General features: G+C 39.6%; 1 protein-coding gene across 4 annotated transcripts in view; it reads left to right on the top strand.

The window, feature by feature from the left end:
• The window catches only part of DPP6 (dipeptidyl peptidase like 6), a 510,686-nt gene that overhangs the window by 452,418 nt on the left and 31,960 nt on the right, over positions 1-26,308 (top strand). For all 4 annotated transcript variants that reach the window (XM_059469776.1, XM_059469758.1, XM_059469784.1 and 1 more), the window contains exons 9-16: positions 2,112-2,266; positions 3,861-3,958; positions 7,975-8,098; positions 8,924-8,962; positions 16,103-16,210; positions 16,756-16,847; positions 18,486-18,533; positions 20,460-20,578. In XM_059469776.1, coding sequence (XP_059325759.1) covers positions 2,112-2,266; positions 3,861-3,958; positions 7,975-8,098; positions 8,924-8,962; positions 16,103-16,210; positions 16,756-16,847; positions 18,486-18,533; positions 20,460-20,578 — 783 coding nt within the window. The remainder of the gene's footprint in view (positions 1-2,111; positions 2,267-3,860; positions 3,959-7,974; positions 8,099-8,923; positions 8,963-16,102; positions 16,211-16,755; positions 16,848-18,485; positions 18,534-20,459; positions 20,579-26,308) is intronic.

The raw sequence follows: 26,308 nt of genomic DNA on the forward strand, positions 1-26,308 counted from the left end.
TCAACAGTTTTGAATGGAGCTGATTTTCAGAGCATGTGCTAAATGCAAACACAATGAATAAACTGTCTACAAGAGCAAATTGTCGGCAAATCATTTTTTCTTTCAGCTGAAAGAACTTTCTGGTACTAATCCATTCTGCAGTCCACAAGAATGTTCTCTGGTTTGCTAAAACTAACTGATCTCTCCAATAACAGCAAGGCCCTGGCTTTGTTTCAAGGCAAAGGTTCACTCAATTAAATCTCATTAACAGAGGACCACAAAACCTGCACTAAAACCTTCCTGGGTATGTGACCTTCAGCAGAACTGCTTCATTAAGTCTGAGATCCTGGAGAAAATGTTTGCTGAATAAAGTCATTCCTAATTAATGTTAAAATGTCAATGATTCATGTGCCATCCATCTTTACTCCTTTTCCTTTATGCTCTTCATTATCTCTTTAATGGGCAACCAATATAAAAGTCAAAAGCAGAATCTTTTAAATGTACATAGAACAGGTGGGACAATGCAGCAAAGCAAATTTGCCAGATGTGCTTTCCCATGAAACATTTGTAACTTCCTAAATATCTTTCAAAAACCCCACTTCCATGCTGCATTAAGAATTGATTAATTAATTTGTTATTTCTGAAAACCATATGTATCCAGGATGAATTTCCCTTGCACCCTTTTGTGATGTTACCTTGAGTTTTATTCCAAGAGCCATCTGCAAGTCTTGATTAACAAAGTGTTTATTTACCCTGTGATGGATATAATTGTCTTTTCTCCAAGGATTGCTCATCCATTTTTTTTTTTTTTATTAATTAAACAGTGTCTGGTGAGTTTTTACTCTTTAGACCAGAGGGATGTCCTTGTTGGACTGGGGGGTCATCAGAGGGTGCTGTACAAACCTGGTGGGTCTGATCTCAGAAAATGCTCATCCCTTTTCTCAATAACCAGTGATGGCAGCAGATATTGGAGCTGCTTGGACCTGTGCATCAGGACTTCATGGTGAAGCCTTAGAAACACTCTGTAGCCTCTCTAATTTTTATTCTCACAATAAAGTAATGGGACCCATCTTCCTGCCCATCAATCTGTACAGCATATGCGAGCCCTTCTGGTGGTTTAAATAGGAATGACTCACATGATATTCAGCCTCTTAATGAAAATGTATTACATTATTGTCTTTCACAAAATGGGAGGTTTAAAAAGCCAAGTTAATGTCTTCCAAATGTCAGTAACTGGAGACACTTTGGACCAAGAGGGAATTTTATAGCTTTTCTGCAGATCTGTAAGATGAACTCATCTTTACAATGAAGGACATTCAATTACATGAAAAGTATTAGAAATTAGCAGCTATTTGAATTTGAATTTGAATTTAATAAGAACTAGGTTCTGCCAGTATTAAAAAATAATTTCACATTATGGCAATATTGTTTTCTCCTTACATACTTGAACTCTGACATGTTTGCATTGGCATTTTTCTGAGCACATTTTCATTGGTAATTATATTACTGAAATCTCAAAAATCCCAAATTTCAGTGGTATAAAGGATCAGTCTCTAATCCTGGCTCCTTATGGCAAATTGCCTTGCAAAAGTGATTTAAAAATGAAATAGGGATAAAAGTCAAGATGGTATCCAAGGCACAGACGTTATAGCCTGGTACTTTGCTTTGGAGTTCCAGCCTTTCATAAATTACAGAAAATTTATACATTTATTTATTCCCAATTGGCAACAGAACTTATACAGTTGCTGAAGCACTTGTATAAACACTGTTTAACTTGATTGATTTGTGTCTGGTCTGATGTTGTGAACTCTAATGATGCGCAGGACACATGGCAGGAGCAGCAGTGCCTTTTATGCTGTCATGAGTGTGTGTACTAATATGAATAATTTGATGTTTCTTCAGCAAAGGTAATTAAGCCTAATAACCTATAAATACAGAGTAATTGTTATCAATTGTGCTCATTTGTGTATATGGCATAATTTGATGAGTATTTTTGATTGATATTCCTGTGGCATCCTCCCTGTGCTGTGATTAGACTGGGATTTTCATATCTGCACTCTTTCATTTATTGCTAACTAGTAATTTACCTCTAATAGCCTTTTCTTTTCTGTTCTCTCTTTTTTTTTAATTAGAGGAGATCTTGAAGACTCACATTGCTCACTGGTGGTCTCCTGATGGCACCAGGTTGGCATATGCAACAATTAATGCCTCCAGAGTCCCCACCATGGAGATCCCAATATATACAGGCATCCTTTACCCTACTGTTAAAACATATCATTATCCAAAGGTAAGGGAAAATAAAAATATAATTCCTGCTGCTCTATCAGAAATAAATAATTGTTTCTTTTCAGTAGGCTCAGACAGGAGACTAATAATGCATGCTCATAAGCAATGAAAATAAACAGATCAGCTGTTCCTCAGCAAATGTGCACTTAGCACATTCTTTAGCTGCATCTGTAAAATTGCACTTTTCTGGTTCTATGACAATTAGTAACTCTGTGTACAACGAAAATAAAATTTAAAAATCCTTGCTTTTTACACACACAAGAGCAATTGTCCTTCCATGCTGGAATGGGTGGAAGTTGGATGTAATCTGTGGATTTGTCTCCAGGATGGAGTTGCTGGTGTCTGAGGGCTTGGAATTTCTTTATTTCTGTGTTTGGATATGTTTCTATATTTAGACATGTTTCTATATTTAGATACATTTCCATATTTAGATTTTTTTATTGATAGATGATAGAGAGATAGATTGATAGAGAGATAGATAATAGATAGATAACAGATATAGATAGATAGATAGATAGATAGATAGATAGATAGATATGATTAATATATAGATAACAGATAAAGATAGATATAGATAATAGATAGATAGATAGATAGATAGATAGATAGATAGATAGATAGATAGATATAGATAATAGATAGATAGATATAGATAATAGATAGATATAGATTATAGATGATGAAAGATAGATAGATAGATAGATAGATAGATAGATAGATATAGATAGATAGATATAGATAATAGATATAGATTATAGATGATGAAAGATAGATAGATAGATAGATAGATAGATAGATAGACAGATAGATAGACACATACATCCATATATTCTATATTTACATAGATTCCTTTTTGTATAGAAGGAAAATGTGGTCTTCCTTAGACTATCCAGGACAGCCTAATGTCAGAGGAGACATTGCTTTTAGAGGTTTGCTGTGCCTGAAAGACAGAAAAAGACTTAAGAGCCAATCTGCCCTTGGCTGCAGACCTGCAGGGAGTGCCCAGCACTGGCACAGCTCTCCAGCAGCACAGACTCACTGCTGCTGGTATTGCTGTAATTTCCTGCTCTAAAGCAGCACAGGGGGGTCTGCTGCACTCATTCCTTCTGGGTTTCTTGCTTTAAGCACTGGTTGCCTAAGACCTCACATGCTGCTTCAAATTGGAGCGTAATTTAACAGGAGAGATACCCACAAATATTCAGGTTTTGTGGAAATCAATGGTTCAGCAGGAGATGCCCTGCCCTTTCCTACAGTACAAAATGAATCAGTATTTCACTGTATCAGCCATCATCCCATTAGACAATCTTTTGTCAAAAGCTGCAGGAAATAGCAAAATTTCTAGTTGCCATGAAAAGTAGGGTTTTTTTACTAAGGTTAGAAGTGTCCTGAGTAAAATTGCCCTTTTTTTGTGCCTGCCAGCCCCTCCACACCTCTGTGCCACATCCCTGGATTTGCAGCCTCCCTGTGAAAGACCACAGCAGTCCAATCCATCTCCTATTCAATGGGAATGCTTTTCATAATCCATGGGGATGCAGTAAATCAAAACCATTCTGTGTTGTATATCGTATGGTAATTTATTCTTTTCTAAACTCCAGGCTGGAATGGAAAATCCAACCATTTCTTTGCACGTGATCGGTCTGAATGGACCCACTCACGACCTGGAAATGACTCCCCCAGATGATCAGAGAATGAGGTAGGTGCTTTCTCACCCTTCAATGCTGTCCCCAGTTCCTTTGGGGAATTTTCAGGATAATTTTTCAGTTTTTAACACTGGACCTTTCTCTGCTGCTATCAGAAAGTTTCATTTTGTGTAAATCTACTTTTTTTTGTTTGTTCATGTACTCATTTTTTACATGTATTTTATAGAATGCTATACTATAACAGACTTACACTGAATAGCTTTGAATTAATCCAAACATATTTATGCAAAAGAAGATGTATGACCTGTGGCCAAACCAAATGGGTACTTGCCTTTCAAAAATACAACTTCACACCTGTCTACAGCAAGTGGGAATTCAGGATCACAGTATCCCCATCACAGTAACAGAATGGTGGCTCCTGAACAATATAATTTCTCTTTGGTAGCATTCTCTGTGAACAGAGAGACTCAGAAAGGTTTTAATTACAGCAATAATTTCTGATTGCAGGATCCAAGTGTTGTTCATAAATTTGTTCTATATGGTTATGGGTGGCCATAATTTATTTAGTTGCAATCAATATTGCAAAATGATGCAAAATACATCATAATTAATTAGTGCCTGTATATTTCATCAAAACCATGGCAATTGCCATCTCTAGGGATGACAGAAGTAGTGCTGCCAGAGCAATAGGGGTGTATTTTCATTATGCATATGTTTTCTGAAATGAGAAGATCAATGTGATAAAATGTTATTAAAACAGGCAAGAGGGATGTACTGTACATTCAGTTACAGAAGGGAGTCTCAAGAAAGCAGGGGAAGCTGGTGATAAGGATCTTCCAGCAGACACGTCCTATCTGAAGCATTTCAGTGTGCTCAGTGCAGATGATGTATGGACAGAGTGGGATTTCGTGTTCTTTTTATCTGGAGCAAAGTGATTTAGTACAATTAATAAAGCTGAGAATAAAGTGGAGATATGCCACGGCCTTTTTTTCTTTCAAAATTGAAAGAAGCCAGAAATTTTCCACAGAAATTGGATATTTTTCAGTTAAAACCAAAAAATAAAATAAAATAAAATAAAATAATAAAATAAAATAAAATAAAATAAAATAAAATAAAATAAAATAAAATAAAATAAAATAAAATAAAATAAAATAAAATAAAATAAAATAAACAAAGAGGAAAATAAACAAGAAAAAACGAAGCAAAGCTGATGACGGGAAAACATATTTGTGGGTGAAATGTACAATATTGATCACTTGTCTTTTTTAAATGTCTTTCATTCTGAACATTTTTGTCAAGTTTTCTCCAATGCTATGCTCTTCTGTGAAAAAAGACAGTGAAGAGAAGGGGTTGAAATTGAAGAGTGAAAAGTAGTACTATAACATTCAATGCCTGACAGGCATTTTTTATTTTGATGAAAACCACTGGACCTCAAGAGTTTCATCCAAAGATGGTCAGAATTGGATCATCACCCAGCTTATTTCTCGTATTTGCCTCTCAGGTGGCAAATTGAGGGATGATATTATCTCTCTCAAGTGCAGAAATCATCACTGGCCCTTGCATGGGCCAGAAACAAATAAATAAAGGAAAAACTCAGACAACTCCAGTGTGGATGTGAGGCAGTGTCTGTGCCCAGGCACCATGGGCTGGGCTGCTGCCCGTCCCTCGGCCTGTCATCAATCCCTGTCTGTTCTTTGTGCTGTTTGTGGCTTTGTCACCACGGCCATGCTGCAGATATTCACATTGTAGGGTCACTCCTCCTGTTTGGGATTCCTGCCTCCAGGAAGCAGCCATGGAGAGCTGGGGCATGGACAAGGCTGCTGCACAATAACCTCAGTCTCAGATGATTCAAACCAAACCAAAAATGTCTATACCGGGATGTGCAAATCCATTGCAAAACCCAGGATGGCTTCACCCTTCCTGGCAGGGCTCAAGCAGGGTGTCCCTTCCCTTTTGCTCTGCTGTGGATGTCTGTAAATGCAGTGCTCAAGGACCTGCTGGTATTTTATTCTATGGAAGAAACAAGTTCTCCCTTAAATCAGCTCCACATAAATTGTGGGACAGGTCAGGCAGAGAGGGCTTGGCAATTGCACTGATTTCCCATTTCTCTCCACTGGTGCTCAACCAGTGCAGCTGCAGGAGCAGCAGATGTTGAACATTAGCTGAGATGAATCACACTTTCTTGTCTCATTTTCCTCTGCAAAATGAGAACCATAAAATTTGGGTGTCCTATAGAAGAGTTGCGAAGGGAAGTAAATGAAATTTAAGACTCCCCACTACTCAAAAACTAGAATAATGACTATCCAGGTATCTGCAGTTACCTGTGGGCTGGGTTATCCATGGTCTTGATGACTGGAAGAGTCATCAAGGGAAATTGATGGGTTATCCATGATCCTGATGACTGGAAGAGGGTTCAGAGGGGAATTGAGACTCCGTGCCCTTCTCTGGGGTGGTAGGGAAAACCATGATTCACCCAAAATAAAAATTAAAAGTTCCTGAGAAAGAACTGTGGCTCTTGTGTTCAAACAGTGAGAGGGATGTAAAAATTGAATATATGTCCTTGAAACTTTAAATTGGATTTATAGAAGAAATGCTCCAAGCCACAATAAGTACTAAAATCACAATCCTTTTCTGGGGAGACTGAATCTGCTCAGTTCATTTTGGAGAGAAAGAAGAGACAGCTATACAGTTTAATTTTGCTGTGTTGTTTATTTTTCCTCTTAGGGCCTACACTGTTGCTGATGAAGAGTAAAATTACAATTTTATTTCAGGCTCTAAATTTTCAGACTGCTGTTGTCTCACCTGGGCATATTCTTCCCTCTGGTTCAGTAGATGCAAGCATTGAGGCCTTTTGTTCATTTTCCCTGCAGCCAATTTCAGGCACTAAATATTACTGAAAAGTACAAAATCAATTTCCAGCTTGTTATTTTTCTAGACAAACATACCTTTGTGCTTTTGCCCTTTCTCTTCAGTGTATGCAGGAGCTCTTGCCAGAACACAAAGGGCTCTCCTGTGACACAGAGCATTATATCCAACGAGAGCAACAATTCCTTATACATATTTTATAGCAAACAAATGAACTAATAAATTTTTTATAGACTGCATGCTGTAAAAAGTCTTATTATGCTTTAAGGATGTCTTGGCCCACATGGCCCAGCAGAATATTATAACATCATAGCTTTGGCAGTTCAGCCAGAGTTGTGCCCTACAAATGAAGTGGTGGAGCCCTGAATTGCTGCAGAGGTGGATATTGGTAGCATCATGCCCTGGCTCTGAGAAAGCAACCATCCTTTATTGAATTTATTCAATAAATGCAGAATTTTTTCCTGCATTTTCCAGCCCAGCCCAGGTGGCTGCAGTCTTCACTATTGAATGGGACTTTTCCTGGAGGTATCAATTACAGGACTGTGCAGCCCACACCCATGGCTTGCTCCAAGTATCATCACAACCTGAAAATGTCCAGCAATAAATGGTGCAGGCAGTGTAGGAGGGTGGTTTTGCTCATGCAAACTATCTCTGCTGATGTCTTTATGGCAACCAGCTGCATCTGCTTCACAGAAGCCCTGTGTCACTCCAAACTCTATCCTTCTTACTATTTGCCTTTTAATACAACACTCCTGGACACTTTGGTGTGTAGCCAGCAGGCCATCAGCTTTTCATAAGCATCAAGAACCCAGCCATTGATAGTGATGGGTCTGAGTCAGCTCACCTTAGTGTGCTCAGAATGGAAATGGTTTGCAATTTCTTTTCCACCTGTGCATAAATGTGTAGCTCCAGGCAGTTCAATCCCTCTTGGAAGACAGAATAGCTTGAAAGATTCTTTATCTCTGTATTCGTCTCTTCTTTGAAAATAACTTCCAGAAGTGGCCGATAAAACACCCGCTCAGTCCTAAAAATGTCATTTTTAGGGGTTGAAATCCATACATAAAGCAGTCTGGATACATCAGGACATGATGTTCTCTAAAACCACAGCTCTCTCCTGGCCCGTTTGCCTGCAGCAGATGCTCTGCCATGTGGCAGTTCAGGATGGCAGCGTCGTGATCTGGTTTCTGTGTGTGTGTGTTTGCAGGGATTACTACATCACCATGGTGAAATGGGCCACCAGCACCAAGGTGGCAGTGAACTGGCTGAACAGGGCCCAGAACGTGTCCATCCTGACGCTCTGTGATGCCACCACGGGGGTCTGCACCAAGGTAGGAGGGGTTTGCAGAGCACTCGCCATCACTGTCCAAAACCCATGCATGGAGAAACAATTACACTTATTTTTCATGGTGAAAAGCCAGCTGGAACACATTAATTTTGTCAGACAGAACATAAACAGTGTTCAATTTTTAATTTTTTTTAACACCCAGTAATCCAAGAACATTCTGTGTTTGAAGGGAGAGTGATTACCTGTCTTGATTACCTTTACCCACACACAAGCAACAATTTGCAACCTAAATACCTTTGCAACATTCAAGCTGCATTATATGTATTTGATGGCATCAAAACAAGCTCATGCTTATCTACACATACCTTAATTGTAGTTAATTAATCCCTTCTATAAATGCACTAATACAAATGGTGTATTGATATAAGATCAGCAGATTCCATTAGCAGATTCCACCATTTAAACTGGCATGCATTTCCACTGTATAAAATTGTTCTAATACACCCATCCCTTGAAAAAGATCATACAATTCTCTGCATAGAGCATGGTGGTAAGTTTTTTTCTTAAAAACTTTCATTTCAGCCTTTATTTATTTCTTAAGATTTATTTCTTTGGGGAATAGTACATCTTTTGGATTTATGTGTTTTTTTCTGTATGTGTAAAATGCTTTCTTGAGCTAGTGAATGTTTATCCATCAGGGAGCAAAGTCAAGAAAAGCAGCCACTGGATTCCACTCCAGAAGCACATATTTAAACAGTTTCTCTGTATTTCTGAGCGACTTTTCAGCTCCAATCCAACAGCTTCATGCACTGATAGGCAAAACATAATATATGACAAGTATGGTATTAATGATCTTTTTGTCTTTTAGAAACATGAAGATGAGAGTGATGCCTGGCTGCACAGACAGGTAAGAGTGATCTTCTCCTTAGTCAAGTTTTTGGTAGGATAATTTCTTCACTGAGTTTTTCCCCAAAGAGAAAAAGCTGATTTCCAGATTTGAGAGAGCTGCTTGGAAGATGGCATGATGTGTGTAACAGAAAAAAGCTTCTCAGTAACAAACAAGTTCTCAATAAAGGTACCATCCAGTCTGCTAGGTCCCATAGTCCTTAGCCTGCAATTTAGTTATATTTAAAATAGATGAAAAGCTGATGTAGGTGGGAGTATCTGTATAGGTATGTGTGTATATATATATATATATATATGATAAGTGGCAGTATCTGACTCATCAGCCTCAGAGACAACCCTTCATACCCTGCCCTGACACTGATGATGACAGTTTAAACACAATTGTGGTTGTTGTTGTTTTCTGGTCATTTTATTGAGAGGATCTCTGTCCATTCAGAGACAAAACCATGCAGATAGACTGTTGAGTCACGTATATATCATATATAACACTTGCCCAGGATTCAGTTTGTGAAGGGACCTCTTTTTTTTGTGAAGCTTCTTTTTTTGAGAGAGAAGCTGTGATCTTGATTCAGCCACAACACCAAACTGTTTTTCAAGCCTTGTATGAACACCAGAGAGGGAGCAGCATGTCACAAAATAGCTTGTTCAATATATTTTTCCAAGTCCAGATTTAAAGCATTTCAAATTTTTGTCACAGCCTGCTCAGAGGAGCCGAGACCCTGTAGAAATGGCACTTCATCAGTTCACAGCAAGAGCAATGCTCTCCTCTGTTCCAGTGGCTGTCCTGCAGCAATGGGCTGTGTGTGATCCACATGAAAACTGATTTTATGGGGAAATAGATTTTGTGCTCCAAGCATTTCAAATAATCTTTTGCTGATATAGAGTAAAAATGGTGCTGAAATATTCTTTACATTCATAAGGACCGTATTGGCTTGAGTAGGAAACAAAAGCTTAAAAGACAAGCCAAATCAAGGGAAAATTAAATTGTCCAGATATTGCATATTAAAAGAAAAAATAAACAACAACCCACTCTTACCTGGCATTATTTATTTTATAAGTTTGAATGCAATAGCAGTGAAATAATCCTTTCATTGCTATTTACTGCAGTATAGTAGAATCTGTGTTTTATATTACTAATACAGCATAATAGAACTTGTGTTTTTACACTGCTGTGGTTATTTCATCACCTGCCACGTGGACAGGCATTAAAAGATAGTGCTTTATCCTCATATCTGAAGTAAATGATCTGTCAGTCTCTAATGGGCTTGCTCCAGGGAAATACATTTTGTTTTACTACATCTCCAAAAAGCATATACTTAGTTTGAGAGCACACTCTTAGTTTAATGTTAGAGAAGGATGTTCATTACAGCCAAATGAGTCAGACATCTCAGTGCTAAACCAAAATAGCATTTTCTATGGACTTTGGAGACATTTGATAGCATCCTTCAAAAGCCTTTGTAGCAGTCTGAAGAATCATATAGCTCTTTTGCCAGTATTTCTGACAACAAAATTACTTAAAATTCTAGTTTTGACTGAACATGATTACTGGGATAATTGTATTTCCTATATTTGCCTTTTATTCTATGACACATTAATCTAGATAACTGGAAAGGTATTTTCATGGCATGTGTGCCTGACTATGAGGATGATGTGAAAATGTTAAATGCTGGTTTGGGTCCACTAACCTCATCAAGAAGGAGATGAATTGCACATCAGGCAGCTGCTGAAGGAGCTCAGGAGTGTGGCTGGGCTCAGAATGAGGATTCCTTGGTTGAGACATTTTAATATAAATGTTTGCAAGTGAGACACCAGGGTGGTGGCAGTGGGGTCACACAGCCAAGGGACCCTGGGCAGGGCTCAGCCCACCCCAAAAACCTCCTTGTGAGCAGTGTCCCAATTTTAAATCAGCAGGACCAAGGAATCCAACTGCTTACCTTGTTTTTTAAAATACTCCTTTAAAATTCTCCATATGCCTGGTTTGAAAGGATTTTTACACAGATTTTATCTTTTTCCTGGGAATTTCATAGGGACAAACAGTCAGCTGGGAGCAGGAGACAAGACAACACTCAACAGGGACATGAGGTGATCTCCAAGGAAGACAGGTTTGACTTTTTTCAGCTGCCTGAAATCCTGGGAGATCTGAGATAAAGCATACAAGCCATGAATTTGAAATTTGTTGTTAGGTAGTTTGGTGACTCAGTGGCATTTAAAAGTTTGTGTTTGGAAGGTCGTGGTAAACAATCTCTTGTTTCCTTCTGGGCTCAAGTTCATAAATATATTTTATGCAAGTCCAAAATCTTTGCAGAGCCTCTCTCCAACACAGGCAAGGAGAAATAATGCAGCCACTCCCTGTGCAGCTGAAAAATGGAATAAAATACCCAAAGTATAATGAAGAATATTTACACAGGAATTGTTAAAAGTATCTGTCACTCTTTGTCAGATGAGGTGGCACATGTTCACTAAAACTGCCCAGGGACTCTGCAAGTTTATATTTCTTTTATTTATATACTTGCTTGTGTACTTTTGATCACAAGAGCCAGACTGAACTTCACTCATGCTTTTGCTTAAATACGCAAACTGTTTGAAACACTAATTATAGCTGTAAACAATTTTGTTTCAATTTCTGTGAAGAAGCCTTTTTCCAATAGTTCTAGGGATGGTCATGTACAGGCAATGATTCAGCAAGGGAGAAATCAGGCAATTTCTGAGCACCTGCTGATGATAAACTTTAGTGGCATTTTAATTGTTTTATTTATTTAATTGTGAATGTGACCTGAAAAAAAGATTTCATTAGAAACCAGGGTGCAATTGCAACTCCACCAAAGGCTGCGGTCTTTGGCATTGACATTGGCAGGACCAGGAGACCATAAAATTGTTTAGAGACCTATAACCTCCAAAACTGCCTGCATGGGCTGGCTGCACTCCCCTGATAACAGCTTCTTTGGGTTGCATTTTTCTTTCCAGTCCTGTTTGCCCATTGTTTTAGATGACCTCATTCTGAAGCTAAAGACTCACTCTCCTAAAAGGTGGAGGTGATGAAAACCTGGCACCATTTTTCTTTTACTACTCCCTTGCTTTAATCCTTCATGATAACCCAGTAATGATTCTTACATGTAGTTAATATGAGGTTTGAAAAGAGATTTTTAGTTTAAAAACAGAGATCAGAGGAACTTACAAACAGGACCCACTTTTTCAGTCTGTAAAGCCCTTTTGCCATACAATTATCCCATAATTAAACTAATTTTAGCCTAAAGACAAGGGATGCAGCAGAAATAGGACCAAGAGTTCCATAACTCAAATACTCAAATTCATCTACCAGAGATAAAAAAGCAGCTCCTACAAACAATCTTTTTGGTGTTTAAATGAAGATTTCCCATTTCCCCCAATGGAAGGGATCTGTACCCAGAGACATGGGATCCTCTCCAGTTGTTGACCCTGATTTTGGTGCTTCAGAGATGGCCAAAGGTGTGGTGCACCCAGCCACAGAAGAGGATGAGGATAGGGATGAGGATGAAGCTCAGCATTGCCCCTGGAGCTGAGTGTGTCAGAAGATGGGAAGAGAACTTCCCCCCGTGCCCTAAAGAGGAGGTGTCTGCATTGTCCCATCAGAGTCAATGCACATTGGGTGTTTGCTTTGTTGGATTTAAACAAAGTGTTTACCAAGGGATTAAAAGAATTCATGTCACACCCATCTGTTTATCAGAGCTATGGGCCTGTGACACAGAAAGTATTGGGGCATTTCATTGAAAGAATAATTTGACAACAGAGCAAAATCATTAGTTCTGGGATCTGGGCAAAGGTGAATCAGATGGAGAGGGCAGGAGAGTGCTGAGGAAGGGAAAATGCATCAGAGAATCAATTGGAAAGGATCCAGTTATTCAGATTAGTTTGTTTCCTTTTTAAAACCTGAGGACAAACCAGAAAATCATAATTCTTATGGAAGTATAACTCTCAGTCAGTAATAAAACCAACATGCAAAGAATCTGCTTTACCACTAATTTCTGTGGGGAAATGTGTCCAAGAGCATGTGAGGCCTTGTAGAAGGGCTGGGAGTGTGTTGAGCATGGACAAACCAGTTTGGAGCTGCAATGTGTGGTGCTGAAATCTGAGGATTGTTTGCCCCATGTTAATGTGTGGGTGGGTTTGGTGGAGCTGTCCTTCTGTGCCCACTAATCTTTCATAAATTCCAACTCACCATAAATCAGTTAATTCCTCTTTCAAACATTTGTCCTGATGTGTGTTTGATCATGCAAATCCCCAAAGTCAGAGACACCTGTGCACTCCACACCATCCTGCACACACCTTATCTTCCCTTGTTTTGCCAGAGAAGCCTTAGGTGGCTGCAGATCCAGTGATTCTCAGTGATCCCTCTCCAAACACAACTGAATACACTCTACCTTTTTCTCTTTAATTGTTATTCTTTACACCAGGACTTTGTGCCCCTCTCTAGGATCTGCAGAAGCTCAGAGTGCATTTAACATTGTCTCCTCACCCATCCTGATTCTGCCAAACTCAGGATAAGCCCTTGAGGCACTCCTTGTTTTCTTCTCCTGACCGTTTGCCGATACACTGAGCTGAGTTGTGCAGCTCTGAGCCAGCTCTCAACCCTCCAGGAGGTTCTGAGCCCTCCAGCAGCCTCCCATGACCTTCCCTTTTCCAATAAAGCTGAAGTATCTGGTGGCATAACTTTCTCATATTTCATTATCATCTACAACAAAAAGATTACTGACATTTGAGACTATAGCTATATCCTTTAAAATGTATTAATGAAACATGAGCTTGTTCAATACCTTTTTTCACCTACTGATTCCAGCTGTGTCTATAATCCTCCTGTGGCAAAAACTTCCAAATATCCCATACCTGCTGCATAGTAAAAGTATTGTCTTTACTAGCACTAAACTCATCTATTATTTTCAAGGAGGGCTGTTCTGTTCTATTATTGTGGGATTCAGTCAACAATAGTTGACAAAAGGTTCTGACAGCTCATATCACAAGCAGAATAATTGTGTGCCCAGTGTAGTTCCCTAAATTATAAAATCCTGTTCCAAGAGAATTTCAGCCTGTCTCTCCATTTACCCCCTGGGTAAGCCATCATCTCTGTCACAAAGTTCTGCCTCATTCATTCATGTGTTGCCTTTCCCACAATGGAACATGCAAACAGACTGTCCTGTATCATCAGCCCATCACATCTGTCACCTGTGCCACGAACCTCTGTCCCCTGCAGCTCTGAATGAACCTCAAACTCATCAGCACAAAGCCTGCTCTCACTGGCAGAGACATATTGCTGGAATACATAATGCAGGAGGCACAGATACAGAAATGGAGAGTGAGCTCATTGCTACCCACCTCAGCAAAGGAAAACCTGTCCAGCAGAAGGTTTGCCTGAGCTATCACAGTCATTATTCAGTGAGGTTTCTGCTGTCATGAAAGACATTTGGAAATAATAGAGAGTTTCGTGTTTCAGGTTCCAGAACAATGTCAGAAATAAATGAAAGCATTATTTCATTGAGCTGCAACAAGCTGCAAATGGGCACATTTTAAAATACACTGAAAACCTAAGCAGGGGAAAATAAAAGGCAAAAAGAACAGTTTGAACACCTAATAGAGCACTGACAAATCTGATAAACAGCAGAAAAGAATTAATCAGTAAAGAACAAAGGAGCAAAGGAACATAGAGTAAGAATAATGTGTTAGCTTATGGGAAATAAAAATGCTTATTCCTTTGCTGTGCCATAAGTCTCCATGTACAATCAGGTTCCTGCTGGTTCAGTGTGGTTCAGTGCTTGGCATGTGCCAAGCAGAAAGTCAGGGGATTTGATTAACACTGAACTTCAGAGGACCCAGAAAAGGCTGGCATCCATCTCCTTGTGAATTGCCCTGGATAAAGAAGGGTTAACAAAGCCCAAACAAGGAAGGGCCCATCCAGGCACAGAAAATCATGATATCACAGGACACCCCCAGAGCACACCGTGAGCACTGTCACAAACATCTTTTATGAAAAATCCTTTCCTTAAAATTTTTCTTCCTGAAAAGCTGAGAGGCCTCAGGAACAAAATGTAAACATTGATTATCTGCTGCTGAGGAATGCAACAGGTGGATCTGTGATTGGCCCATGTTGGATGTTTGTAATTAATAGCCAATAAGAGTCAGCTGGCTTGGACTCTCTGTCTGAGTCACAAACCTTTGTTATCATTCCTTCTTTTCTATTCTTAGCTAGCCTTCTGATGAAATCTTTTCTTCTATTCTTTTAGTATAGTTTTAATACAATATATATAAAATAAAATAATAAATCAAGCCTTCTGAAAAATAAAGTCAGATCCTCGTCTCTTCCCTCATCCTAAGACCCCTGTGAACACTGTCACAGAGACTTGGAGTTAGCTTCATGTAGCCAGTCCTGTTGGTTCAGTGCTCCTGAATCCCACCACATGGACCAACTTTCTGCCTTCCCTGGTGATCTGTTCCACCTTTTCATGTAGTGGAGACTTCTCATGTGCCTCAGGGCTCTTGTTCACAAAAAGAATGCTCCTTTCCAGGAGATGCTTGCTTGCCACTGTAGTGTTTGATTTTGCTTCTGCTGAGTCTCTTCTGTCCCTGGGGGGACGTTCCAGTCACCCTATAAAAGTCAATCACCACGTTCACCTGGGAGCTCTGTGTCAGAGTTCTGCAGGAGATCCTCTCCTTCATCCTCTCCTTCATAAATAATTCAGTGAGATAAGCATTTGTAAGGCAGTAGGAAAAGACAGCAGTTAATGCTGTTCACTTGTGTTTCTCTTGGAAGAACACAGAGGTTCTTCCAGCAGGGTAAGCAGGGTTTGTCACAGCAGTTCTAAAGGCTCCAAGTGCCCCAAGCAGCCAGCTGTGTATGTGCATTTTGGCTTTGAAAATGGGAATTGACTTTATAGCCAAGGAACTCTCCTTGCTGCCTGTCCTCCCCCAGCTGAAAGGTGTCTGCTTTCCCAGGAGCAAGAAGCAAAACTCAAATCTTCCTCCAGTGTTCAGTGGGCTCTTTGTTTGCCTCAGCTTGCTATCAAAGAGTACTTTCTATTTGCTGTGAATTCATTTTACATAGTGTTGGAGGGCTGAGCAATTCTAAATGCAACCAATTAGCACTAACGCACCCCTAATTTTGCTGCTTTTACAGAATGAAGAGCCCGTTTTTTCCAGGGACGGTCGGAAGTTTTTCTTCGTCCGGGCCATTCCCCAGGGAGGACGTGGGCATTTCTACCACATTGCCATGTCATCCTCACAGGTAACTCCCTGCTCCTGCCCTGGGTCTCACCTGAGGCAGACAGCAATAAAAAATAGTGGCTGTGCTTGTAGCAATGAGATGGGGAGGTGCAGATGTAAAAAGTCTTGGGCATAAAAGAAAACCTCCAATGATACTTCATTTGGGCATAAGGTAATGTGAATTTCCAAAGAAAAAGGTCAGTGGACTGTCTCTTTCCAAACATTATTATTGATTTGGTTTGGTTTTTGTGATGTCACCTTAGCTGTAGATAAGTAAATCTCCATCGTCCTATAAAGAATTAAATAGAAGCATGTGGGCACCTGCATTAGAGGAAGGGGTTTGAAGTTGCTCTGGGCTGAATTCACCTCATTATCTTCAGTGGAGTCATGGTTAAGATGATTCTGACTCTCTGTTATTTCTGTGTCTGCAGATTCACATAAGTGGCAGGTGTAGTGGTGGAAATTGCAGATGTTTTGTTTATTTTTCATGGACAATGGAGCCAGAAGAGCTCCCTTTTTCAGAAGTTTTAACAATAAAGAAATCTACTTTTCTTTTCCTTCTGGCAGCCCAACAGTAGCAATGATGACTTACAGGCCATTACATCTGGAGATTGGGATGTGACAAAGATACTGGCGTATGATGAAAAGAGGCAGAAAATGTAAGTAGACTTTGGCCTGACAAATCAGACTTCCTTTGTTTAGCCCTGGGCTCTGGGTCAGTTACAAAGGTGTTGTGCATGCACTGAAACCTGTGAGCATGAGGAGCTGGGGATAAGAAAGCAGGGGAAGCTGTCTCCATTTTGGCTTAACCTCTCACATACTACACTTATGTTATTTTGAATAATTTGTACATTTCAAGCCTCTCTTTCTATGACTGTTAAATATACTTGTGCAGACAAGTAATTTCTCCTGGTGTAACTTCTGCTATTTCCTTCTGTAGGAAAGCAGCCTGTTTCCATCAAACACTTCAGTCAGTTTTGGAAAGAATCTTTTGTTGACCTGCAAAAATACCAATGCAGTGAGAAAAAAAAAATTAAAAAGTATTTCGCTAGAATTAGAGGAAGAAAAAAAAAAAAAAATAAAACAAGGAAAGCAAACCCACACTTCTTCACACTTGCTCTTTATGATTTTAAAATAAGTTCTGTAAACATTCACTTTTTCAAATACATAAGAAAATATTTAGACAGCTTCTGGAATCAAATAACAGATTCCTTTCCACAAAAACTTTTGGGTGGATACAAGGTTCTCACCTCTCAGTTACTCAAGGTCTCTGAACAGTGGAGTAAACAGTCTGTGGAATATGATAAACTTTGAGAGATCATTAAGAGCACAGTGCTTCCTCAAGATTTTGAATGCTTACAATTACCAATAACTTCAATATTATGAACAATACAAAATCATAGAAATATAGAATCACAGAATGGCTTGGGCTGGCAGAGAAAGAGCATCCAGTTCCATCTCCCTGCTGTGAGCAGGGACACTTTCCACTGGACCAGGTTCCTCCTCAAACCTGGCCTTGAACACTCCCAGGGGTGGCCTAAGTATCAGACTAGCACCAAAACCTTATTGGCATTTTAAGTGGCCAGTCAAGCAGAAAATGGCACACACAATTTGTAGAGTCAAGATGTGTGCCTAGGCAAGTGCAGACCATTAGGGATGAAAACCCTTCCTGGCATTGTTCACACCATGGATGTACATTTAGCTCCTGTGCTCTGGCATCATCCACACAAAATGCATCTGGGGTTTAAATCAGATTTCACAGGTGGGACTGAGGTTGCCTCCTCCTGCAGCATCACTTTTACCTCCAGAAGCTGCCAGTGCACAGCAGAGCCTTTGTTGTTCATCCAGAGAGGAGCTCAGCACAGAACAAGGACAACAAAATGTTCTTCAGCTTCAGGCTCTGATTAGCTGACTCGCTGGGCAAAGAATAAATGTGGCCAGAGAAGTAAAAGCTTCCTCTAGAGAGAGAAGAAAGAGCTTTAAAAGAAATTCTGACCCATGAATCTTGAGGTAAATAGGTAGATGTCTTCCTTTTAATCACTTGATCCTTTTTTGATCCACTGACATGATCAGTGTAGGGCCCAACGTTTTCCATGCTTGTTTTAACTGCAGTGCAGTGTGCAATTACTTCCTTGACCCTCTCAGTGATGTGTCCCTCTGTATCCTTTCCTAGTTCAGTTTAAAACTTGCCTTGCTTTTACAAGATCATGAAAATGGCAGTATGAGTGAAGATGTTGCATGAGACACTTCTAAACACCCTTCTAAAGGTGCAATTCACTTTTATTTTCCCCCTCCAGCTATTTCCACAGCACAGAAGATTCACCAAGAAGAAGACATTTATACAGGTTTGTGCTTTACTAACTTCATATACAGAATTTCCCATTTCTTCAGTTTTACACAAATCATAAGCAATTGGAGTAGGAGCAGTTTCTTAAGTTTTTTTCTTTAATGGCGTTGCAAGATCTTTCAGTCTGTCACTGGAAGAAACAGTGTAACCATAGCAATCAAAATGCTTGACACTTGGAAATGTTTTACATTTAGAAATTTTCTCATATCATTTCAAATTTTAAATTGGTGTCAAGATTGACTATCACAAAAAGATAGTTCACAATAGAACTGCTTAGCACTTGAAGGAATTCAGAGATATATAAAATAATGGTATAGACTTTATAGTCTTTATACTTTTCAAAAGAGGATTTGACAAATTTCATAGTAGCTCACCTCTTCATGAAACTGAAAAGAATAAACAATATTTTATGTTTACAAACCTTTTTCTGCTGTTCCAGAAGATTTTAGCATTGTCCCTCAGTATATGATGAGTAAAATCTGGTTTTACAGCAAGCTATTGGTAGTGTTGCCATTGTGAAATGTTGTAGAAGCAGATTACAGAGTGGAGGAAACACAAACTTTTAAATAAACATTTTGGAATCATTATTCCATTTGTCCTGTTTTTCTTCTCAGTCACCCTGATGCCATCACAACATCTGCCATGAAGGGCAGAGCTGGTGAAGGCATCAGTAGACAAGGGGCAGTCAGTACATTTTCCTTCTCTCACATGACATCATATCTTTTTTTTTCCTCAGTGGGAAGGAAAGTAGAGCAAAGTAAATTACCTGTGATGGAATATTTTTTCCTTAAAGACCTATATGTCTGTTCACTGCACTCCATAGTTTTTTGAGTGTTTATTTTCCTGAAGAAAATTTTAATAATTAAATTAACCCTTCATTTCTATTGAAATGAGAAGAAAACCTCACTTAAAAAAAAAAGAGTCCAGGCAGAGTTCAAGAGCTGCTGGCATGAGTGAAATCACTCCCCACTCCTGCTTGTCAGCATCCATCTCACCCTGGTGCCTCATCAGCCTCATCTCCCCACACAGACAACAGAGACAGAGCAGATGAAGACCTGTTTAGGAGAGTTTTTCCCCCTCCTGTTTTTGTGTTTGATTTAGTAGATTTAATTAGGATTGTAGTCAGAGATAAAATCTGAGCCTAAACAAGAGCCCATGATTACTCATTTCAGTCTCTGTGATCCTAAAAAGGTTGCTCAGCCTCATCCCTTGAAAGGGTAGCAAAAAACACTCCTCTCCTTTACAGTAATACTAGAAAGATCTCTTGGTTACTATTCTTGAAGTTTCAAAATGCTATCTAATAATATTTGCTAGTAATCTGTAATTCTTCAACATTTATTGGACTCTTAGGTGCAAACCTGTGAGCAAATGGACAGCCCACATTACCTTCCTCAACAACAGATCCCTAAATACAACCTTTCCTTTCTGCTTGGGGGTTTTAAGAGCAGAGGTTTTTTATTTAAACCTGTACAAAGGGCTTTGGCCTCTGAGGCAGCAGCTAGCAAATCAGACCAGTGGTGAAACCAATAAGAAACTTAGAGAAAGCAATTCCAGCTCTTTATTGTCTGTTATAATATAAATAAGTGTTGAAATGTTGTTCCTTTGTTTCATGCCTTCATCCACCAAATTATTACTTCCTCTTGTGAAATTGCAACCATCATTTTCTTTTAAAAACTGTGCCTTCCTTCATAACCACCTGACCTTGCAAAATGACATCAGTATCCATTTATATATTCTCTGTTCGAGCAGGAGGGGAAAAAAATCCATCATTGCTATTTAAACTCAACCAAATGGAAATACTTTGTCTCTTGCTAATGTTGGACACATTAGATTTATATTCTTGTTCTAAAGAAAGGTTCAAGTAATGTTGCTTTCAAATAACATTTGCTCAGTGACCTTCATGGAATTGCATTAACTTTTTCAGTGCAAGCACAAACGGGAACTTCAACAGGAGGTGCCTGTCCTGTGATCTGATTGAAAACTGCACTTACTTCAGTGCATCCTTCAGCCACAATCTGGAATACTTCCTGCTGACATGTGAAGGTATGTGCTGGGTTCTGTCACTGCAGTTGTTGTGCCTCAGGGACAGGATTTAGAGCCAGCACTGACATCTTCAGACATTCTGTGTACCTGAGGTCAGCTTTGAAAGACTTGCCATGAATATGTTTCTTTTAAAGCTTTACTCTTGACATTTTTATTTTCTTTTATATTTTTACTTGTAGCTGGAAAGCAAATATTTACAACTTTTTTCTGTGTATACACACACAGAAGGTAGATGTAGATTCCCCAGCCACCACAAGCATCCTTAAAGGAAAGTAACAGCAAAACCTGGAGGATATAAAACATCAGAAAATTTATGAGAGAGAGGCCAGCAAGGTGGGGTTGGCTGGGGGTGACTGGGACTAAGTTCCAGATACATCAACCAATACTGTGAACAGAGGGATTTAAAGTAAATTACAGAGAGAAGACACTTTGCCAAAAAGGCAGCTTACAGAAATGCTCCTGATGGACAATGTGAGTACAGAATATTTGGTGCTTCCCTGCTCATCCATCATAGATCTGTTTTAACTTGGCATAATCTGCAGGTCCAGCGAGGATTTCATATTTTGAAAATGCCTGAGAGTATCCAAGAGGCCAAAGATGCATTTCAGGAGAAGAGTCATTGAAGTTTTCTTCAGCTCTGTCAAGACTAAATGCACAACTCCACTAAACTTAATCCTATATAATTTAATTCTGCTTGATTATCCAAAATTGCATACAAAATGCATGCACACCAGTCATCTGCTCCTGAGAGTGAAGCTGCTCAAATGGCTGCATGTCCTCTGCAGAGACACCTGGAATGGTTGGGTGGATAAGCAGAGTCTAACAAGATGAAGTTTAATAAGTCCAAGTGCCAGGTTCTGCATTTTGGCTACAATAACCCCTGCAGTGCCATAAGCTGGGGACGGTGTGGCTGGACAGTGCCCAGGCACAAAGGGACCTGGGGGTGCTGGTGACAGTGACTGAACACGAGCCAGAAGTGTGCCCTGGTGGCCAAGAAGGCCAATGGCATCCTGGGCTGGATCAGGAATGGTGTGGCCAGCAGGAGCAGGGAGCTCATCCTTTCCCTGTACTTGGCACTGATGAGGTCCCACCTTGAGCGCTGTGTCCAATTCTGGCCTCTCAGTTTGGGAAGGATGTTGAGATGTTTGAGGGCATCCAGAGGAGGCAACGAGGCTGGAGAGGGGCTGGGAACACAAACCCTGTGAGGAACCCCTGAGGGAGCTGGGGGTGCTCAGCCTGGAGAAAAGGAGACTCAGGGCTGCCCCCATCACTCTCTGCAGCTCCTGAAAGGTGCCTGTGCTCAGCTGGGGCTGGGCTCTGTCTGCAGCAGCACTGACACAGCCAGAGCACACAGCCTCAAGCTGCACCAAGGGAAATATAGGTTGGATATTAGGAAGAAGTTTTTTATGGAAAAAGTGATAAAGTTCTGGAATGGCTGCCCAGGGAGGTGGTGGAGTCGCCATCCCTGGGTGTGTTTAAAAACAGACTGGATGTGGCACTGGGTGCCAGGGTTTGGTTGAGGTGTTGGGGCTGAGTTGGACTCGATGACCTTGAAGGTCTCTTCCAACCCAGTGATTCTGTGAATTCTGTGAAAAGGCCTTAAAAGCAAACAAGAAATTCCTTATTTTCAAAAGCTCAAGAGAGAAGTGAGTAGGTTTTGAAGGGATATTAGGAAGGAATTCTTTACTGTGAGCAAGATGATGGCCTGGCACAGGCTGCCCAGAAAAGTTATGGAAGCTCCATCCCTGGAAGTGTTCAAGGCCAGGTTGGAAGGGACTCTGAGCAATTTGGGATGGTGGTGCCCATGGCAGGGGGACAGCAGTGGGCTCTGCTCATGCAGGGGCTGCCCCTTCTCTGACTGCCAAGTATCCACTGCTGCCACTGTTTGTGGTGAGCACCAAGGGTAAGGAAGGAATATTTGAGATGGTAAAATGGGAAATAATCAAGATAAAGTGGAGAAGTAGAACCGTTTGTATAAAGTAATTGTCAGTAATTTGTCCTGGACTAGGACAATTGTAAAAACATGTTTTTCACCTGGAAGGCAATGATAGGTTGCATGTCAGAGGCATTTAGAGGTACTAAAAAAAATATCTGGCAATACAGTACAGAAAAAGAGCATTAACAGGGCAATACACTAATTGATTTAATGGACTAATTAACTTAATGCACTTATCTGTAAATCTGCATTTATAGTTATGGCAGACACATGCAGAGAAGTGTCATTTGTCAATAAACATTCAATTCTGTAGTAAATATCATGTTTACTAAGTTCTTCCCTTAAAAAGAAAAACCTTGCTTAGTTTTCTTCTTGTTTCCATTTCAAAAACATCTATCAGGAGCTACCAGAGACAATGTACATTTCCTTTGCACCAAGATAATTCTTTTATTGTAATTAGAAACATTTGTGAATAACAAAATTAAGGTTTCTAAAGGGTCTTATCAACAATTATGAGGTGATTTGTTTTTGATTGCATTATATCTCATCCAAAAAAAACCTGCAGTGATACCTGAAGAGATTAATTAGTTTTATTAGTGTGTACATTAATCCAGTACACAAGATAATGATTTTGTACAATAAACTGTGAGCCTGATTCTCAACTGCTGTAAACAATAACTCAATTATAAGGTCATTAGGATTATATATATTTACATCTGCTGAATATATCTTTGTCTGAATTTTAGTTATTCAGGACTAAATCCTCAAATCTCACTGTAGCACAAATACAGCACAGCTTCATCTGTGGAGCTCATCTCAGTGTCTCCATTCAGAAAACTTTGAAAAAAATATGCATACATGAGAAAGCACAGAAATCTTGGTAGAGCTTCCATTTTCAGTGATTTTATAAAAATATCAGTCTATTGCATTTGGTGGAGTTACTCCTTATTTACATGACTGAAATGAGAGGACTTTCAGCCTATTTGCTTTCAAGCAGTTTGAGGGAATCACATTTCTTTTTGGCATTTGACGTGTAGGATCCATCTAATTCAAATGAGTGCTGTGGGTGCACTTGCAGCAGGGACAGCTCCCTCTGGCTCCTGCTGCAGCTGCTGTCAGCCAGGTCAGTGGAAACCTCTGTTCTGGATGAAGCACAAATTTCTGGATAAAAACACCATCCTGTCAGGCTTTGGTGATATAAACAGGTGCTGTGGTTTCATGGAGAATCACCTGGATCCACTAAGAGGACAATTCCTCTTGCACAGCTCCTCAGACTGCTTAGCCACAGCTTGGCCATGCCTCAGCACCTTTGGATGTTGGGTCATTGCTCACAAGCATTCATGCTCTGATATTGTTTAGATTAACAGGAAATCTTATTTATTCATATGCACATATAACACAAAAAAGGAAAAGCTCCTTTGTCACAGACATATTTTATGAAAAATCCTTTCCTTAGGATTTTTCCTCCTGAGAAGCTGGGAGGCCTCAGGAACAAAATGTAAACAATGGTTATCTGCTGCTGTGGAATGCAACAGGTGCATCTGTGATTGGTCTCATGTGGTTGTTTCTAATTTATGGCCAATCACAGTCAGCAGGCTTAGACTTCCTGTCCGAGTCACAAGTTTTTGTTATTATTCTGTCTTTTTCTATTCTTAGCCAGCCTTCTGATGAAATCTTTTCTTCTATTCTATTAGTATAGTTTTAGTATAATATATATAATAAAACAATAAATCAAGCCTTCTGAAACATGGAGTCAGATCCTCATCTCTTCCCTCATCCTCGGACCCCTGTGAGCACTGTCACGCTCCTTGAATGAGGATCTATCAAGGGACCCTGCAGATCCTGTGGTTGATCCAGCAGACAGAACAAGCCCACCAGGTTGAACAAGAGTTTGCCTTCTTCCCCAAGGGCTTCTGCCAGGAGTTCCCATCTCTGCTTCCTCCCAAAAAATCCCACCAGAGTTGGAGCCAATGCTCAAGACCAGATAGTGGCAGACAGTACCTGTGGCTGTTTAGTGCTTTTTTTTTCTCCATAACATGTCTAACATACATAAATTTGTATCTAAATATGTGTCAAGTACATAAATCTCTATAATATATAAAATTCATCAATGTGTATAAAAGCACCCAGAGCTCAGGTCTTGCTGTCTGCTCTGTGACTGTGACATGAAAATGTGTGTTCATACTGGTGTACCCAATGTCAGCCCCATATGTATCTTTGGAGGTAGCTAAATTAAATTATTTTCCTGTAATCAAGCCTGTAATAGCTTAAAAATTTGTATTTTGTCAGCTGTCCACAGGACAAACACATGGACAAATTTTTATGGCTTAAAAACAATCTCTGTACGGACAGAGAATAACCTCCGCCATACCTCAGCTTCACTCTGTCTCTTCTTTTGTGACCTTTTGTTGCAAATTTCTTTGAGTTTAGAGCCACAGACATGCCTGTGGCTCAGCTGAACTTCTCTACAATGGATGGCAAGGTTTGTAAGATTTGAGCAATCAATCAGTGCTTATAAAATACTTTGTGATACTTAAATGAAAGGCAAGGGAAAGGCAAAATATCAACCCTAAAAGAACCCCAAAAAACCAAGAAAGGACTGGCATTGCTCATTTGATCCCAAAGGGCATGAGCTGGAAGTTTTCTACTCACTCTTTTGATGCTTTAAAGGGAACATATAATTTCTTTAAGAGTTTTTTTGCTGTCCTGCAGAATATATTTCACAACTTTGCTACCTGGCACAGGCTGAAATGAGAGCAGCTGCTGCAATAGAAGGTAACCTCTCTTGAAAGAGGACAGTGTAATGCTTGCTGTCAAGAGGCAGCATTTATTGCAATCAGTCAGTCCCAGAAGGCCAGTTACCTTATTTTTCATCTAATTTTATATGCTCATGATCGAATTACTGTAGCAGGATCTAAGGATACATGATGCTTTGCAGACTGCTGTTAGATTATCTCCTGTAGACATGGTTGAAAAAGTAATATCTGCTTGACCAAGGTCACTCCTACTGTCATTTGCACCATAAAATATATGGGTTTACACTTCTGCCTCTTCTCATAAACCAGCACAAGCACCTCCACTGATTCCCTCTAAGATAAACAGAAATAAAACCTGGAAGGAAGTGGTTTGCTATTTGATACATAAATTTAATTGAGGTTGGATTTTTCTCATCTGAAATGGGATGTAAATTTTACTTTCATTTAAAAAGCACAAGAAACTGCAAATTTTGGCTATGGGAAGCAATTTATTCCTGTTTCTTGAGTGGGACTCAGATATGTAGGGGGCAAGTCTGAATGACACCAGGCAATAATGCACTAAAGCCCATTTTTAGGTGATAGCTCCTTCTCTGAAGGATGAAGCCCTATCAATTTCTACTCCTGTAGTCAACTGTGCTGTGTTTTAGTATTTCCACTGTACATGCTTGTGTGACAGTATTCACAGGGGCCCGAGGATGAGGGAAGAGATGAGGATCTGACTCCATGTTTCAGAAGGCTTGAAACATTCATTTTTTTAATTATTTTTGATGTATGTTTATTTATTATATATTTATTTAATGTAATATACATCATAAAATTTATTATTTTATGATGTATATTACATTAAAACTATACTAAAAGAATATACGAAAGGATTTCATCAGAAGGCTGGCTAAGAATAGAAAAGAGAGAATGATAAAGGTTTGTGGCTCAGACTCTCTGTCCAAGCCAGCTGACTGTGATTGGCCATTAATTAGAAACAACAAACATGGGCTAATCAAAGATCCACCTCTTGCATTCCACAGCAGCAGATAACCA

This window comes from Ammospiza nelsoni, chromosome 1 (genome assembly GCF_027579445.1).
Source record: "Ammospiza nelsoni isolate bAmmNel1 chromosome 1, bAmmNel1.pri, whole genome shotgun sequence".
NCBI lineage: Eukaryota > Metazoa > Chordata > Aves > Passeriformes > Passerellidae > Ammospiza > Ammospiza nelsoni.